Raw genomic sequence first — 18054 nt, 5'->3', positions numbered from 1 at the left:
ATTCTCCATTATTTACATTTCCTGGATCAGCAGTCGAGTCCAGTTCCCAGCGACAACCCCCCTCTTTGGACACGAGACTTCATATTGACCGAACCCTTAGGCCTTAGAGCGCTGAAATGGAACGTGTTGTAACAGCCAACAGGGCAGGTTCTGCTTTTTACCTCTGGCTCTGTTGCTTTGTTTGCCCTTTATATTTATTTCTTCTTTTCTCTACTTTTTCTCTCCTCCTTCAACTGCGTCTCTCTCATCATCCATCTCTACGACTCCTCTACATGCATACAGAATAATTTATTTATATATACACATATGGGTCTTAGGATGCTGAAATCCTTCTTAATTATTTGCTACTGCCTTAATTTCTACCCCTCACCTTGGTAATTGTACTCTATCTATGTATATGAGACTTTGTGTGCTGGCATGTGGGGGCTTTTTCAGGGTCTGAAATAATGGGCTTCTGGTAGTAATGTGGGCAGGATCTTTTGTTAACCTAAACAACACCCATGGATGGTTTTTCATTGGATGGTAAATATTATTTCTTTCTCGGATAAGGATGATTTCTGGGTTCTTTTTTCTGTTTTTGATGGACGTCTGTTTTATGCTTTTGGTACTTTTGATGCGAATAGACTGGAGCCTTTTCAGATTTTGGATTACGGGTCATGAAATTTTTCCGATTGATCTGTTTATTAGTCTTAATTCCAAGCGTGATTGTGTTGGTCAATTGATTTGATCTTCTGGGCTTTTTTGTTTGATGAAATTGATACCATACACACACAAAGCACTTAATTTTCGAGTTATTATCAATTTATTATGAGTAAATATGTCATAATTAATTCATTTACTTTTTATGGTTTTGGACATTCTGCAATTAATTTAAAAGATGCTTACAAGAAAAATAGTGGTTGATTTTAAAGATGTCAATGAAATGCTAATTGTGTTTTTTCTGCGCTTTTTTATTCCTTTTCTCCAATATGAAAGGTGGTTAGCCAAGATTCTTGAAGGAATATATGCGTATTATTGGTGAACTGATTTTTATTGTTAAATCATTAAATTGGGTTTACTTCGTGCGTATTGCGGAAGTCAGAGATGAAGGTTGCTGATTATGGTGACTTTTTTAATCTAGAAATGGTTGTGTGACCTCATATACCACATTGGTCTTTTATTTTGACAGGCTTATCCCTTTTTATTGTTTAATTTCTTTCTTCAGACGTGCCATAATTTGTACCCGTCAGCTTTTATTCTCTTTCATTAGGTAGGTTAATGGCCATGTTTTCCTTTTTATTCGTTGTAAAATCTCTGGTGGTAGAAAGATTATTTGTCAAATATTAAAAAAAACATATTTCTGTCAAGAAAACCTTTTATGGCTCGACATGAGACTTGAGACACGAGATATGAGACATGAGGCATATATATTTATCGTGTTGCTTGTATTTTGATTACTGTTTAGTTCTCTCTTATTGAACCTTTTACTTTGGTGTCTGCCTAGTGGTCGCATTAATAGAGTGAAACTGCATGCAGTCTGAGAGGCGAAAACTTTTATGGCATACTTCGTTATGTGGATTGGACAGTGTGGGATAGAGTATCAGAGGAGAAAAAAGGAACTAAAATCACTGTCTAGTATTATCTGGTTCTACAAACCAAATAAGCACCTACATTTGAAGCATTCTACTGAGAGAATTCATCTAGTTTAATTGAATCAGTATATCACCAGCCACCAAAATTTTGGGAAAAAAAAAAAATTGATGCTGTAAATTCATCTTCTATTTGAGCTGCATGGGTTTCTCTCCCTTCTTTCCAGTCTATTATGGTGCTTTGAATAATAGTTATTTATTAAATTCTGGTTGACAAAAACACTCTCCAGCTGTGTTAATACTCAATATTTTTGGCCCAGAGTTGGTTTTTGATCCATCGAAGTGCAGTAAGTTGAGCCTGGAGCAAAAAAGAGAGCTAGTCTATGAATTATCAAATTGGTCAGATGGTGCTACAGATATCCTACAATCTTGGAGCCGCCAGGAGATCTTGCAAATACTTTGTGCAGAGTTGGGAAAAGAAAGGAAGTACACAGGCTTAACAAAGTTAAAAATAATCGACCACCTTCTCAGAGTTGTATGTGAAAAAAAGTCACAGGTGTGCGGAACTGCAAGCAATCCTGAAGCGCAACATTCACAAGAAACTGGTGAGAGGACTCCCAAACGGCCAAGAAAATCTGATCACCCAAATCGCGTGCTTGTTGCCGGAAATACTGCTACAACTAATGTTCTAGATGGTGATTTATGTAATACCACTTACTGCAAAAATTCAGCTTGCAAGGCTAAATTGAGTAACGGAGACGTATTTTGCAAAAGATGTTCATGCTGCATCTGCCACCAGTACGATGACAACAAGGATCCGAGTTTGTGGTTGGTTTGTAACTCAGACCCTCCTTTCCATGGTAATTCATGTGGCATGTCATGTCACCTGGAATGTGCTCTAAAGCATGAGAAATCTGGCATAACGAAAGATAGGCAAGATGAAGGGCTTGATGGGAGCTTTTGTTGCATGTCGTGTGGAAAAGTGAATGATTTACTCAGGTCAATAACTAGGCTTGCTGCTGCTTTATTATTTATTCATTTTCTTATATATTTGCACGGTTCGTGCAACAATATAAAAGTTCTGTTGCTTGTCTTCTTTGTATTGGTATGCCTTTATTAGCTGTTATCATCTGATATAACTTCATTTATTGTGATGCACATTTTACTATTATGAGCAAAGGAATAGACTGCAACTGGTCTTCACGATAGTAATCATTTTCACTGGTTCAGTGGTTTGCACAACCATGCTAATATTAGCTTATTTTGATTTGATATGAAAACCATTGTTTTTCAAATTTGGGGTCAATTTGGTATGGAGTGAGTGATATCAATGCTGCTGTAATTGCTGATATTTATGAAGTGTTTGGGATTCAAACTTAATTCTATATAGTCTAGTGCTGGTCTGTTTATTTTGTTTGAAGGCTGACATAGAGTTTGTTGTTTTTTCCAAGTTTCAGACATGGGAACACAATGAAAGTGTCAAGGAATCAACTAAAATATAAAACAGGACAAGAATACTCAGATATAACGCTGAGTTTGATTTGAATTGGCAATGGTTGTAGAGTTCAAGGTTAAATAAGTAATTTACATATTAATGCTATTGGCTGTTACAATGTGATTAATTGTTGGCACATAAAATATCTTATTCTAAAATTGACAAGTGCTGATATAGTGAACTTACTGATGTTTGCTGGAATTTGTTGAAAAGTATTGCAAAGTTTGGATGTATCTAAGCATTTTGTTTATGTTGGGTACAATAAAAACTTTGCTTCAATGAAGCGTGTACCTCACTTTACCTCTTGCTGAAGCCACAAGTGGCCTTTGTGCGTCAATACATTTTGCACATTTAATAACTATGCTTAAGCAAAGAAAAAAATGCAGCTCCTGGAGAAAACAGCTGATAGTGGCGAGGGATACCAGGCGGGTAGACATATTATGCTATCGACTCTCCTTGAGCCAAAAGATTCTTGCTGGTACTAAACATTACCAAGATCTATATGGAATCATGGATACAGCTGTGAAAAAACTTGAAGAAACACCAAAAGAAAAAAAAAAAAGAAGGGCCAGTTTCATTAAAATATTGGTCTACATCTGAAGCATAAGTTAACCGTTTGACTAATTCATGTTGTTATTTTTTTCTTTCTTCCATCTTATCTAGATCATGATATGCTTGCCGCGCAACTTATCAGGTTAGAAGATGTAGATGTTTCATCACTCATGGTGATTTTGAATTGTGCTGATTCAAATTTGGGAAATGTCACGGGTTATACTTTATGGTACCGGAAAGCTGATGATGCAGACTATCCAGCGGAACCTACCTTTAGATTGTTCACACCAAATTCAAGGTATTTGCTTTCGGGTCTAACCCCAGATACTCATTATCTTCTCAAGGTCGTGCCTCATGGCAGTAACGGGGATGTGGGAATGTGTGAAGTCCGGTTTCAAACCAGTAGTTCTCCGAACAAATTTTCGGATGTAAACTCTAAAAGCTTGGAAGTAGATAGAAGTCAAAGTCCAGCTACCAACTGTAGCAGCCTTTCTAATCCTTCTTCCGTAGAAGATGAAACTAATAATGTTGTGCCCTGCAGCAACGGGGATGACAATAGAGAGGGTAATTATCTTGGTTATTGCAGAAATGTTGATAAAACCGCCTCGATAAATTTACTTAATGACACCAACAACTGCTCAGACGAGAGACAAAAAGAGACTACTAGAAATGCAGTCCCTCTGTTAGATGAAGAACATAATGCAGATGATGTAAACATCAAAAACAAAGATTCTTCAGATGGCCAAATGGTCAAGAAAACGAGCCCTGATAATGGGTCAAACAATCCTCGTCCTACTGGATTGGAATGCGTGCCATACACTCCTTGCAAGTTGGAGAATGTGAAGGATGGGATTGGAAAGAACAACGGACCCAAACTCGCAGGTAAAGATCTTGATATTGTGTCCAGGAGGGATGAGCCTCAGGCAGGCAGCTCATCAAAGAAGAGTATTGGGGAAAGACTAGACGAGGAGTGTAGTGGAATCGGAGACAAGGATTTCGAGTATTATGTCAAAGTAATCAGATGGTTGGAGTGTAATGGTCATATCGAGGCAACCTTTAGACAGAAATTCCTGACTTGGTACAGCTTGAGAGCAAACCCGCAGGAGGTGAGGGTTGTGAAAGTCTTTATCGATACGTTTATCGAGGACCCGGCCTCTCTTGCTGGACAACTTGTTGACTCCTTCTCCGATGTTATTTCAAACAAGAGTAGTTCTATGGTACCAGCAGGATTTTGCATGAAGCTTTGGCACTGATGTATTCTACCATTTCAGGATTTAGTGTGCAAATCGAATGAGATTTGCTTGCTTCATTCTTTGGGAGTTAGAAATGTTTTCATCATTCTTCATATAAAATATCATCATTTATATTTAAAACTTCAGGACGTTATTAGTTCTTTATTTATGTAGTACCTCCGGATAATGTTATTCTGTTATAGAATTTCCTGTCTATTTATGGATAATTAACTCCCTCTGCTTGTTTAGCTTTTCAAGTTTTGGTAGTGTGTATTATGAAAGTGATTTGGTGGTGGAAATTAATGTTAGGGTTTTCCATGTGGAATGAGTGAACACGAAGACACAAATATCTCTAGTTCAACTTTCACTATTGCTCATTTATGAAAATTACACGGGGTGGTCGTGTAAACAAAGATTGGTTTGAGTTTCATTGCTTTTTGGAATGCTTTGAGGAGGTTGTGTATTGCTATATTCCAATTTTATAGTTTAGGATTTGTAATATCAAGCTTTATCTATTTGCAAGATCGCACATGGGCTCGCAGAAACTGAACTTAGAGCGAGTTTTGCACATGAATTAGTAGTCAATGGGTCCTTTTTGCTTTTCGAACGTGAAGAATAGGTCGGGAGTATAGGATTAGACCAAGCGAGTTTTGCACATAGACTCATAGTCGATGGGTCATTTTTGCTTTTTGAAGGTGAAAAATAGGTAGGGAGGATAGGATTAGACCTTCTGAACGCTATGAAGCTACATTATATTGACTCTAATTTTTCGAAAAATTATGCTACATTGTCAGAATATTTTGTCCACTTTTTTGATGTGACATTCTGTCATTGGATTGTTTAAGGAACATTCAGTTTTTGCACATAATCATCTGTTGTCAACACTACAACTGTCAAATAGGTGGACAAAATAATCTAACAAATGGTTCAACTCTTCTTAGGAGATGCTTTAAGGAGAGTGATGTCGTAACATGCTTAAAATAAGTAGATGAAACCAGCAGTCGAAAGAAATCAAAACAGCGGCAGAAAATGGTGATGAAACCAATGCTCAAGTCCCTAGCAAAACTCTTCACCACCTTGAACTTGTCCCACTCTACCGCTCACAACCAATCCCACCTCACCTCTCAATTACTACACAGTCTATCTTTGTCCTTTTCTCCAACCAATTTCTTCTTTTTCAGCATACTCAAGATTCCACTTTTTTTAAACACACCCCATCAATTTTTTTCTTCTGCTGAACATTTTTTTTTCCTCCAAGTTGAAAAATGTCTGCTACTGGTTTCTCAGCTGTGGTTGCTGGATCAACCTATGCAGGTTTGACATCCAATTGCTCTAAGATTTTCCCTCAGAAGGACTCAGTTTCTTGGAGCAAGAAAACTGTTTCAAATGGCTCTAAAACTCACTGCATGAAGGTAAAATTATTAACACAAGTCTTGATGTCCACTGTTTTAGTATTCACCATTAACACAAATTTGAATTTAACAGACTTGGAACCCCATCAACAACAGGAAGTTCGAGACCCTTTCATATCTTCCACCTATCTCCGATGAATCGATTGCAAAGGAGATTGACTACATGATCAAAAAGGGATGGATCCCTTGTCTTGAATTCGACGAGGTACGATTTAAATAAATATATCAGTCTTCTTTCTAACACCTTAACTTCTTAGATGAAGCAGCTTAACACAGTATGAGAGCACGCGTAGATCTTGAATTCGTATTTTGCGACTGCCCATTTATGAAAATGATAGTGTGTTTGGCAAATATTGCAATAACTAATTTGTCTCGTCTCAGATCGTGTAACCTTTTAGAAAAGGTAGTTAGGATGGAGGAAAAACTTCATTCGCTAACAAATATAACCTCATCGAACGGAGCTGATCTCTCGTCCACAGTGGGAAGGATATCGATCGCCTAAAATGGCGTTGTCACATCAACAATCAAATCGTATTATTTTATATTTTTTACTTTTCAGAAAAATATAAAAAATACCTAATCATGTGGAATTTGGCGTGTAGGCATTATAAATCTTGTCCACTGTAGACAGGGGAGCATTTTTATCTCATTAAAATAGTCAAAAAGATGGTCATTTTTTCCTTCCGTCGAGTTCCGTCCAGTACTGTCCTCAATTTACAGGTCTGGTTTGATTTGGAAGGTGGGATGTGTGCACAGAGAAAACAGCAGGATGCCAAATTACTATGATGGGAGATACTGGACTCTGTGGAAGCTGCCCATGTTTGGCTGCAATGACTCCTCTCAAGTTCTGAATGAAATTCATGAGTGCAAAAAGGAATACCCCAATGCTTATATTCGCTGTTTGGCATTTAACAACGTCAAACAGGCACAGTGCATGGCATTTCTCATCCAGAAGCCAAACACCGCCTAAAGCTTTTCTTGATTAGACAAGTGTGTGATCAGCTTATTTTGTTGTCTTCCCGTGCGACTTTTAAGAATAATTCTAATCAACTTGTTTTAGAGAAAGAGAATCTCTCATAAAATAAGTTGCTTAAACTGTTGAATCACATGGTATGGGATCCTGGTTTAAGCACATAGAATTGATTTTTGGTGCCCCTTGTTTTGAATAGCAAGCTGTAAAAGTTCTTTCTGTTTTTAAATTATAATAAGCCCTTGTTTGGTAAATTTAAAAAAAAAAATGATTAAAATTAAATCAAAATTAATAATTAATTTTAACCTGTATATCTCATAAGATCCATTGAAGAAGTCGTTACCGACTTTGGTATGAATTTTCCATATTCATTTAGGATTTTACTAACTTTATTATCTCTGCTTAGTCATAGAAAAATCTGGAAAATATATTGAAGATACTGCCCACCACCATTCTAGATCTCTCTAGCAAAATGGCTTATAATCAATGGAATAATAAAAAATTAAAGCTTCCATCTCCACTGACATATCACTCCTATAAATATGGTTCCATCTCGGCACTTTGTATACACACAGAAATTGATAGAGCAGAGTGTGAAAGAGAAAGAAAGAGTGAGATAGTGCAGGAGAGAAAAATAGTGTATCGGAGAGAATTAGAGATAGTGCTATCAAAATTGTAATTGTGATTTATATCAATAAAATTATTTTCATTTGGTCTTTAAACTCAACATCCATAACTTTTCAACCACAATTCTATCAACTTTTATCAAATTTTACTAAGAATATGATTTTTAATACCTACCAAACAAGGGCTAAATAAGGTAAATTTGTCTGTGGTTAAGGTAAAATCAGCTCAATCATGCTATATAGACGTAATGACTGATATAATACTTGATATAATGACATGTGGTTACCTATCATTGGATTGTTTGAGATACAATCAATTTTTTCAACTAATCATATCTTGTCAACATTTATTATGTCAACCACTGTGTCACATATTTTCTGACTAAGTAGCATTATTCAAATCAACTATAGAAAGGACGTGGGCTAAAAATGGGGTTACCCTTTTTAAGCCCATGCTTGAATACAAATTTGTAAATTTAGTCAAAGTCAAATACGAATTTCAACAATACTTTCTTAATTACTATTCATTATTATTAATACATTTTGTGCATCATATTATTGTTCCTCTTACTATTCTTATTTATAAACTATTTATAAATGAACGATACTATTTAGCATTACTGTTGTTATACCATCAGTCTATGTGACATTAAATGAAAAGTTCAATAAAATTGAAAGGTAAAATTAAGTAACTAATTTTATTGTACATATTATTTAAAGTCATATTAGTATCATCTGCACTTCTATTTTAATACCAATAATGCTAAATAAATTACTCTCTATAAATTTAAAAGGAACTGAGGCTTAATAATTGCAACTCTTGGTCTAATACACATAATTTCATGAATAGGCAGGCTAATGATAGTTCTATTATAATTGTTGAAGAGAGTAGGTAAGATTCACGTTTTGTCAAAGGCCTATACACAGAATTTTATGAATAGGCGGGCTAATAATAGTTCTAGTTTTGGTCAAATTATAGAGAAATTTCATGTTAGTCACTGTAATTTTATTTTGTATTAGAGTAGTCACCAATGTCAACTTTCTCTTTTTGCTTGGTCACCGAGTTAAATAACGTTAATTCTTCTAACGAAATGTTATGCAATGCCATCTTAAAGAAAAATTTACGAAATTTATTGAGAGATCAATTTGAGACAAAATAAATAAATAAAGCTTCGTAATCATTTTGAAATAAAATAAAGTTCAGTAACTAACATAAAATTTCTTTATAAGTTGATTAAATGCGATATTAAAACTTAGATTCACAGCTATTGTCTTAATCAAATATCAAGTTAAACTATCTCGTCTGAACAAATATTTAGACTAAGAAACTATACCAATATAAAATTCAGAGTCTTGGCATTGCATCTGCCACAGTAATTTGTGCTAGAATATGGAATGTTTGGCTTAGCACAATGGCACCAACAATGTTCTATCATTTGTTAGGTAATTTGAAAGGTTTAACCTAATTACTTGTGCAATTTCATAAGGAAAAAAACCATAATCTTGCAATTAATTCTCTTATCACAAACATACTATATTTACCTACATCTACTTATATATAGTATAAGTGCAGGAGCGGACCCACTAAGGAACGAGTTGGGTTGGCTGCTCCACTGAATTTTCGAAAACATTCAATTCGACCTTGTTAAATTTAAATTTTCAGATTTTTTTTTTCACAATTTTTTTTATCCAATTTTCTGTCTCTCCCCCCACGAAAGAATAATTTTAGGTCCCCCTGAGTAAGTGAACGTAAATAGGAGTGTATAATACCATGTTATCACAAACTATGGTTGGTTGATTTTTGGTATGCTATGTCCATTTGCATGTTTAATATTGAGATACCACAAAATATCATTCAACTCATGAATGAAATTGTGCAAATATTAGTACATTTTGATTTTTTATTCGAGAGATTACATACTTTGTAAAATTTTGAAAGTTAAAATATAACAAGCATCTGGATGAAGCGCTAACTAGGTTTGAGCATCTCCATCTACGTCCCTAAGTCGATCCTTTATAACATTGCATGCATAACATGCAGAATATATAGAGAAGTATTACACTCAAATAAATGTTATGTTCAATCTCTAAAATTGCTAGCCTATCTCTACTATCTATTTTTTAACCGGTGAAACTTATGAAATGAGTTTTAAAATTCAAATTTAAAAGATCGTATTTGTAAAAGATATAGATACAGGAATATAAAATATTCTCTTTCTCTGAATTGGAAATGTTTAAATGAGTTGATTTAACGTGATATTAAAATAGAAAAATATCTTGCTTTTAAGCTTCATTATCACCCATTTACAAAGATATTGCATATTAAGCTTTTAATAAAAAAAACTTCATATAATCATATAAATAAGTTTAAAGAAAAAAACAATTTTTTTTTAATAAAAGTAAAATTTATAGCTTATTTGTCTTCCCTTTAAAGTAAAAAGAAGCCTTCATCTCGAGTTGTTCCAGCGATCTAGTGAAACACGTTTAGATACCTTATTTTTAAATTCAAGCAGCCAAAAAGAATTACTTGTTTTCAGTAAAAGTTACTATAGAATTTACTATCGAGTAGATTTTTTAAACTTAGCCAAATGACCGAGTTTACATAGGCGCACGCTCACCTAGAGATTTTTAACGAGCCAAGTTGGGCTCGACTTGCTTCAAGAAAAATGAGGCTCATCTCGACTTGCACCCATCGACTTGCCCAAAAGTGAGATGAGCTAAACCAACTCATGAGTTTAATTTTTTTAATTAAAGAATCTTTTTTTCTTCCTCAACTCTCGGACAAGTCAGCGATTGATTCGTACGAAAAATTTTCAGCTCAATTTATTCCATAACTCACAAGGTGAACGGCTTGCCCCAACGTAACATCCTAAAGAATAAAAGAAAAAAGCTAGAGATCCCGAGATAAAATCCTGAGATTCAGTCCAGGGGCCGAGGTGGGAAAAAAGCTAGAGATCCCGAGATAAAATCCTGAGATTCAGTCCAGGGGCCGAGGTGGCAGACCTCGGCGAACGAGTTGGGTTGGCTGCTCCACTGAATTTTCGAAAACATTCAATTCGACCTTGTTAAATTTAAATTTTCAGATTTTTTTTTCACAATTTTTTTTATCCAATTTTCTGTCTCGCCCCCCACGAAAGAATAATTTTAGGTCCCCCTGAGTAAGTGAACGTAAATAGGAGTGTATAATACCATGTTATCACAAACTATGGTTGGTTGATTTTTGGTATGCTATGTCCATTTGCATGTTTAATATAGAGATACCACAAAATATTATTCAACTCATGAATGAAATTGTGCAAATATTAGTACATTTTGATTTTTTATCCGAGAGATTACATACTTTGTAAAATTTTAAAAGTTAAAATATAACAAGCATCTGGATGAAGCGCTAACTAGGTTTGAGCATCTCCATCTACGTCCCTAAGTCGATCCTTTATAACATTGCATGCATAACATGCAGAATATATAGAGAAGTATTACACTCAAATAAATGTTATGTTCAATCTCTAAAATTGCTAGCCTATCTCTACTATCTATTTTTTAACCGGTGAAACTTATGAAATGAGTTTTAAAATTCAAATTTAAAAGATCGTATTTGTAAAAGATATAGATACAGGAATATAAAATATTCTCTTTCTCTGAATTGGAAATGTTTAAATGAGTTGATTTAACGTGATATTAAAATAGAAAAATATCTTGCTTTTAAGCTTCATTATCACCCATTTACAAAGATATTGCATATTAAGCTTTTAATAAAAAAAACTTCATATAATCATATAAATAAGTTTAAAGAAAAAAACAATTTTTTTTTAATAAAAGTAAAATTTATAGCTTATTTGTCTTCCCTTTAAAGTAAAAAGAAGCCTTCATCTCGAGTTGTTCCAGCGATCTAGTGAAACACGTTTAGATACCTTATTTTTAAATTCAAGCAGCCAAAAAGAATTACTTGTTTTCAGTAAAAGTTACTATAGAATTTACTATCGAGTAGATTTTTTAAACTTAGCCAAATGACCGAGTTTACATAGGCGCACGCTCACCTAGAGATTTTTAACGAGCCAAGTTGGGCTCGACTTGCTTCAAGAAAAATGAGGCTCATCTCGACTTGCACCCATCGACTTGCCCAAAAGTGAGATGAGCTAAACCAACTCATGAGTTTAATTTTTTTAATTAAAGAATCTTTTTTTCTTCCTCAACTCTCGGACAAGTCAGCGATTGATTCGTACGAAAAATTTTCAGCTCAATTTATTCCATAACTCACAAGGTGAACGGCTTGCCCCAACGTAACATCCTAAAGAATAAAAGAAAAAAGCTAGAGATCCCGAGATAAAATCCTGAGATTCAGTCCAGGGGCCGAGGTCTGAAAAAAGCTAGAGATCCCGAGATAAAATCCTGAGATTCAGTCCAGGGGCCGAGGTCTGAAAAAAGCTAGAGATCCCGAGATAAAATCCTGAGATTCAGTCCAGGGGCCGAGGTCTGAAAAAAGCTAGAGATCCCGAGATAAAATCCTGAGATTCAGTCCAGGGGCCGAGGTGGCAGACCTCGGCGACCTCGGCCCCCCATGTAAAAGGGGTGGGCCCCGCATGTGTGAAAGATCGACCCTTATCCCGGGTTCTGAAGCATCACTCAAGAGTAAAATCAAGTGTACAGATGATTTATTGACAGAATTTTTCCAGATGCTAGTTGGCAGCATCTAAGTGGTCAGTTTTATTTTTTATTTTATTTTTTGCAGTCGCCAATAAAATGGCGGCACATCACCATTTGTATAAATTCTGCAATCACATTTTAAAAACACCTTAGCGCACAAAGTCGTGGGAGTTCACGCAAAAACGTTATACATAAAAAACTGATTTGCAGCGCAACGCATTTTCACAAACACTTGGCTCCACTTTTAACCTGATACCGTAACCCGTCAACCCAATGCCGTAAATTCAATTTCAGTTTCCGAATTCTAAGCGCTAAGTCGGTGACTGGACAACCAACCGGCGCCTGCGAACTGATAAGGAGAAAAGCCAATGCACTGATTAATAGCAAAGAGTAAATGAAGGCAATGCTCCCATGTGCAACGTGATAAGGAGCTACAAAAGCAAGGAGTAATTTCTAAACCGCCAGAAATATTTTGCATCCGGCAGGTATATTTTCTTCAGTTTTCTTGATTCCAGCTTTCCAATGGCTTAAACAAGACAGAATTTATTCAATTAAATGTTGATAAGAATTGTCATATAAATATCTCATCAAAAAATATTACCCATCCCAGTTTGAATAGATTCCAGTCTGCATAATGCAGAATTATCCTTTAAATTCACTCTGCACAAAACCCTTTATGAAAAATCTTACTAATGGTAAGTACACATTACTCTTATACGCGCAATTTCGGTTTATGACAACCAGCAAAAGGATCCAAGACCGCAGCAAGAGTAAGCGAGTCCACCACCTAGAAATCGTCATAGAAAAGCACAAAATAATCTCCAAAATCTTGAATTTATTAGAAATCCTCAAAAAAGAACCCGAACAAATCATAACCTTAAAAAATCTTGACCAGCATCGAAAACAAATCAATCTTCCCAAGCCCCACAAAATTTCTGATTTTCTTCAGAAATCTCCAAAGCTCTTTGAGCTGTACAAGGACCAAAGGGGTGTTGTTTGGTGTGGAATGACACAAAAGGCTGAGGAATTGATTATAGAGGAGGATGAGATTATAGAAAGGCATAGTGATAAGGTTGCAGAATATGTGACTAGAATGCTGATGATGGCAGTAGATAAGCGTCTACCGCTGGATAAGATTGCACACTTTAGACGAGATTTTGGTTTGCCTTTGGATTTCAGGAAGCATTGGGTGTATAAGTATCCTGAAAATTTTCGTGTAGTTCAGCCGTTCAAGCCTTATGATGAGGGAGAGTACTTGGAGCTTGTGTCCTGGAAGGCTAGTTGGGCAGTAACGGAGTTGGAGAAGAAGGTGTTAGGTTTAAATGAAGAGTTGGATGCTAATGATCATGTCCCGGGATTGCTTTCATTGGCTTTTCCTCTGAAGTTTCCGTCTAATTTTAAGAAGGTGTATAGGTATGGTGGGCAAATCGACCATTTCCAAAAGAGGGAGTATCTTTCTCCTTATGCAGATGCTCATGGTTTAACAGCTGGGTCACGAGAGTTTGATAAGAGGGCAGTTGCAATAATGCACGAGTTGCTTAATTTCACGCTTGAAAAGAGGTTGGTGACTGACCATCTTACACATTTTAGGAGGGAATTTGTCATGCCTCAGAAGCTAATGAGGCTTTTGCTAAAGCATTTTGGGATTTTTTATGTTTCTGAAAGGGGAAAAAGGCTTAGTGTGTTCTTGAATGAGGCTTACAAAGGATCAGAGTTAATTGAGAAGCACCCTTTGGTTGTTTGGAAGGAAAAGGTTCTAAGACACATTGGTTATAGAGGGAAGAAGAAGGAGATAGGGACTTTTGATCATTTGTCGGACATGGAGGATAAGGATTTGTTTGAGAGTGATTCAGAAGATGAGAGTGTTAAGCTGCAATTCGAGCAGGCTGACACCTTGAGTTGTTTAGAAAGCGATCTACCTCCGGATGGTTCTGAGATGGAGATTGAGGAGATTTGCAGGGCATACGAGGATTGAATTATCACAAGGTAAAAACTCTACTCTTGATTTTGTTCTGCCACTCATTCTTCTTTTTGCATAATATTGATACACATTCATATCAGTGAAAATTTGTCCTCGTGGTTTCGAATTTTGTATGGGACAGTCACCTCACATTACTTATTATCCTCATACCGTTTTACCATCTAAATTATTTATTATCTCATTATTATCTATGATCACATTACTTATTGTCATCTCATCCCCAATATCATGCCCGAGTTAGTTATTTTTTTCGTTGAATAGTGGGGGTAATTTTTCATCCAGAACTTATTAATCTATTTAAATTATTTTATTCGAATCTATCCTATAACAATATTGGATCTTATGGATGACGCATTGATATCCATTAATGTTATTGATTTTATGAATAATACAACAAGACTCAAAAATATAATTCAATAGCAAACTCTTATTAAAAAAAAAAAAAAAAAAAAAAATTAAAAAAAAAAAAAAAAAAAAAAAAACATTTTTTTTTTTTTAAAAAAAAAAAAAAAAAAAAAAAATTCAATAGCAAACCAAGGGTTTTAGTTTCTCTTGGTTACTTCGTTTAAAGTCTGTATTTTATGGTACACTATCATTATGATCTGAGCTGTTTAGTCAGGCCCGTAATATTTTAATCATCTTAACTTCATAGTAGAAATCAATAGGAGCTTAAATTTTTTTGGAGTCCATTGTAGGTCAAACACTAGTCAGCTTTGACTATATACTTCAATTTGAACAGGAATATATTGTCTTATATTGGGAGAGTAAGAGATTTTTAAATAGCATATAGTACATCATTTTCTGTTGCATAATATGTTACCATTGAATTACTAAATTGAATTGCAAATTGCAAGGTCTTATTTGCTCTAAGAAGAGGTGATAATTTCAATACTACAACTCTTACTATGTCTGCATGCCCAGGAGAGTAGGCCCCTGGCTATTTTGCTTTGTTAGCCTTTATCTGCATCTTTATGACTCTTCATATTGCGTTTGCTTCTGCCGAATGAAATGTTGTTTCCTGCTTAACCTTTGTAAATGACTTATATTTGTGATCTGTGATGTTATTTTATACCACATGTTTATAAAATTATGTTATTGTGCCAAGTTTTCCCTTTTCAACGTAATAGTGCTTTTCAAATGGCAATGGTTGTGGTTTACTAACAATTGAATATTTCCCTTCAGACTGTACTGCTGGCTGACACCAGATTCTACAACTTGGGCATTACGATTATGCGTTAATGTTAAGAGATTGGACATAATTCTTCTTTGAAGGGTTGGTGCAATGCAGGGATCAATAGAGACCCCAAGGCTCTTGATTTTCTTCTACATTGGTAAACTTTACAATTGCGGTATTTGTTCAGCCTTACAGGTCAGCCGTTACATTATGAATACCCACATCTAAGAAGCAAAGGTGGCTAATTTTTTGCATCCACACCACAAGAAACTTCTGGAAATATTTCTACCTCCGAATGTCTGATAGGTGTCCAGTTGCTTTGACAACGACTTATGATATCATTAACAGAATTTCATAAACAAGTTACAAGAGCTTTCTGATTTTTCGAGCGCAAGAACAAGGCTAAAAAGAATGAGACTGTACATAGTAGCATACATCTCTGGATATTCTTATTTATTAGCTCAGGCCAAAATCCACAATGTTTGCACTGGAAAAAAATGTGCTTTCTGTTATGTTACATACGCAGAATTATTTATTTCTGATTTGCGATGAGCTAATGAAAAATCATTGTACTACTGATTTCCTTTTTTTCTCTTCATAGATTTTTCACTCTGAAAACTTAATAAAATTTCTGTATTGTTCACTGAGGATTTGAATTTAAACATTCATGGGAGATCCCGTTCCTTCATCTTCACACTGTAGTTGAGCGGCTTGAGCCATTCTTTGTTGGAATTTTTCAGTTGATTATTTGATTCTTATTCTTCTTGTCATAGTCCCAATGAGACCTTTATTGCTTGTTTGTTAAGACCTTTGCTCATTTTTGTAGAAGAGCTTTCCATAGGACGTATAGGGTTTTTAATTTTTAGTACATTTACTCTTCAACAATATTGGTATGAGTGTTTGGTGTACCTACTTGGTAGAGCTACGAGCCAACCTTTTAGATCAGCTAACCTGAAAGACCCCCCCTCCCCCCCTTTTATTTTAAAGCTAGGGAGTTTGCTGAGTAAACAGGTCTCGAATGGGTCTCTTCTCCCTCTTTCCTTTTGCATACTCACCTGTCTTTGTTCGGACTAGGCATTTGTCAAATGAAACTTAGTAGCATGCCTTCATAAGTAGGATCCTACTCTAAGACGTGGTGTCGCTTACTTGGCTATAGCAAAGCACTTACCAAACGCGAAGTAAAGGGCCTTTGCCACTTCAGCCATATGCGAGGAACTCGAAACCTATTATTTTTGGACCATTTCTATTTTTATAGTCTTTTTGACATGAATCAAGGGATGAAGTGCATCACTGGCATAAAATGGGTTTCAGGTGTAACAAACGAGACTGCATTCAGATACTCAAAATTTCTGTAAGAGCTGCAAGTATATGGATATTTGATACCAGAAATAGAATGATTTCCGCTCCAACCATTACTCTTCCAAGTTTTGTAAGGAAAGTCACGTTGAACTAACTGTCAATGAAACTCAGATAGACAAATCCTTCTAGAAGCAATTTTTAGTTTCTAAAGATCTTTTGACTTTTCGGAAGTCTTGTAAAATAGGCCTTTATTTGTAGTGAAAATTTTGAACAATGTTATATGTATAGAATTTTATTTTTATTTTTATTTTTTGTACAGAATTTGTACAGAAAAACAGTTGTCTTCTAGTAATTGGTTATTGCTAAAAACAGTTTTTGACAACAAATCACAAGAAGAAAACTATCTTTCTGTACCAATTATGTTTAAAAAAAAAAAAAAAATCCGTACTTGCAGATTAATTGGAAAAATTTATACCGTTGTTTCACAAAATTGAGTATGTATATTATCGTAATCACAAAAGAGTCGATAGTTTCTCCAACAATTTAAAAAAAGAGATTTCAAGAAGTTGATTACATATATCATTCTAACCAAACACCTCCACTCTACCCCGTGGGGGCGGGGTAGGTGTTCTTTAACTTTAATGAACGTGTGCAGATAATCACTTCTTAATCTCTTGATTGGGAATAATCGAGTTAATGGCAAAGAGGGTCTTCTCCAACATAAAATGGTTAAAAAACCAAAAAAGAATATAAAATGTGTTCCAACCATGTGAAAGGGTATGGTGCAGGCTTCCCATGTAGGAGAAAATAATATAATTTCTTGATTTTTTAAATATTTGGAGACAGATAAGATTTGGATTTTGGACCCTTAACTTTTGGAGAAAGTGATGCCTTGGGAAGTTTCTTATCCCCTAAATCTCAATCTCGATGATAATTATTATATATTTAATCATCTCTTCAATCAATCGCTTAGTCATTTTGGAGAATGGGTCATGCCTCTGTAGATCATATTTTGACTAATCATATTTCTTTATCATGGAATGTAACGGCGATACAAGGAAATTACTATACAAATTTAAGTTAATATTTCTCCTATAGATC

The 18054-nt window shown here is 35.2% G+C and overlaps 2 protein-coding genes and 1 pseudogene across 3 annotated transcripts; all 3 read left to right on the top strand.

Moving 5' to 3' along the window:
* The first annotated feature begins 204 nt into the window (after positions 1-204).
* LOC111390909 lies at positions 205-5150 on the top strand (annotated as a pseudogene).
* A 693-nt stretch (positions 5151-5843) lies between these two features.
* Positions 5844-7458, top strand: LOC111390908 (ribulose bisphosphate carboxylase small chain clone 512-like). Its single transcript, XM_023016028.1, has 3 exons — positions 5844-6259; positions 6333-6464; positions 6999-7458. The coding sequence occupies exons 1-3, from the start codon at positions 6113-6115 to the stop codon at positions 7227-7229; spliced, it is 510 nt and encodes a 169-aa protein (XP_022871796.1). The 5' UTR covers positions 5844-6112; the 3' UTR covers positions 7230-7458.
* A 5174-nt stretch (positions 7459-12632) lies between these two features.
* On the top strand, positions 12633-16233 carry LOC111390907 (protein WHAT'S THIS FACTOR 1 homolog). Of its 2 annotated transcripts, none has more exons than XM_023016027.1 (2): positions 12633-14485; positions 15686-16233. In XM_023016027.1, exon 1 carries the CDS (start codon positions 13134-13136, stop codon positions 14472-14474), a length of 1341 nt encoding a protein of 446 aa, XP_022871795.1. In that variant the 5' UTR covers positions 12633-13133; the 3' UTR covers positions 14475-14485; positions 15686-16233. The 2 variants fall into 2 exon arrangements, with proteins under 2 accessions (XP_022871795.1, XP_022871794.1); XM_023016026.1 differs by having other exon boundaries at positions 12635-14485; positions 15663-16233.
* The last annotated feature ends 1821 nt before the right edge of the window (positions 16234-18054 follow it).

This window comes from Olea europaea, unplaced genomic scaffold (assembly GCF_002742605.1).
Source record: "Olea europaea var. sylvestris unplaced genomic scaffold, O_europaea_v1 scaffold724, whole genome shotgun sequence".
In the NCBI taxonomy this organism is placed as follows: domain Eukaryota; kingdom Viridiplantae; phylum Streptophyta; class Magnoliopsida; order Lamiales; family Oleaceae; genus Olea; species Olea europaea.
This window is presented reverse-complemented; position numbering and strand designations above follow the sequence as displayed.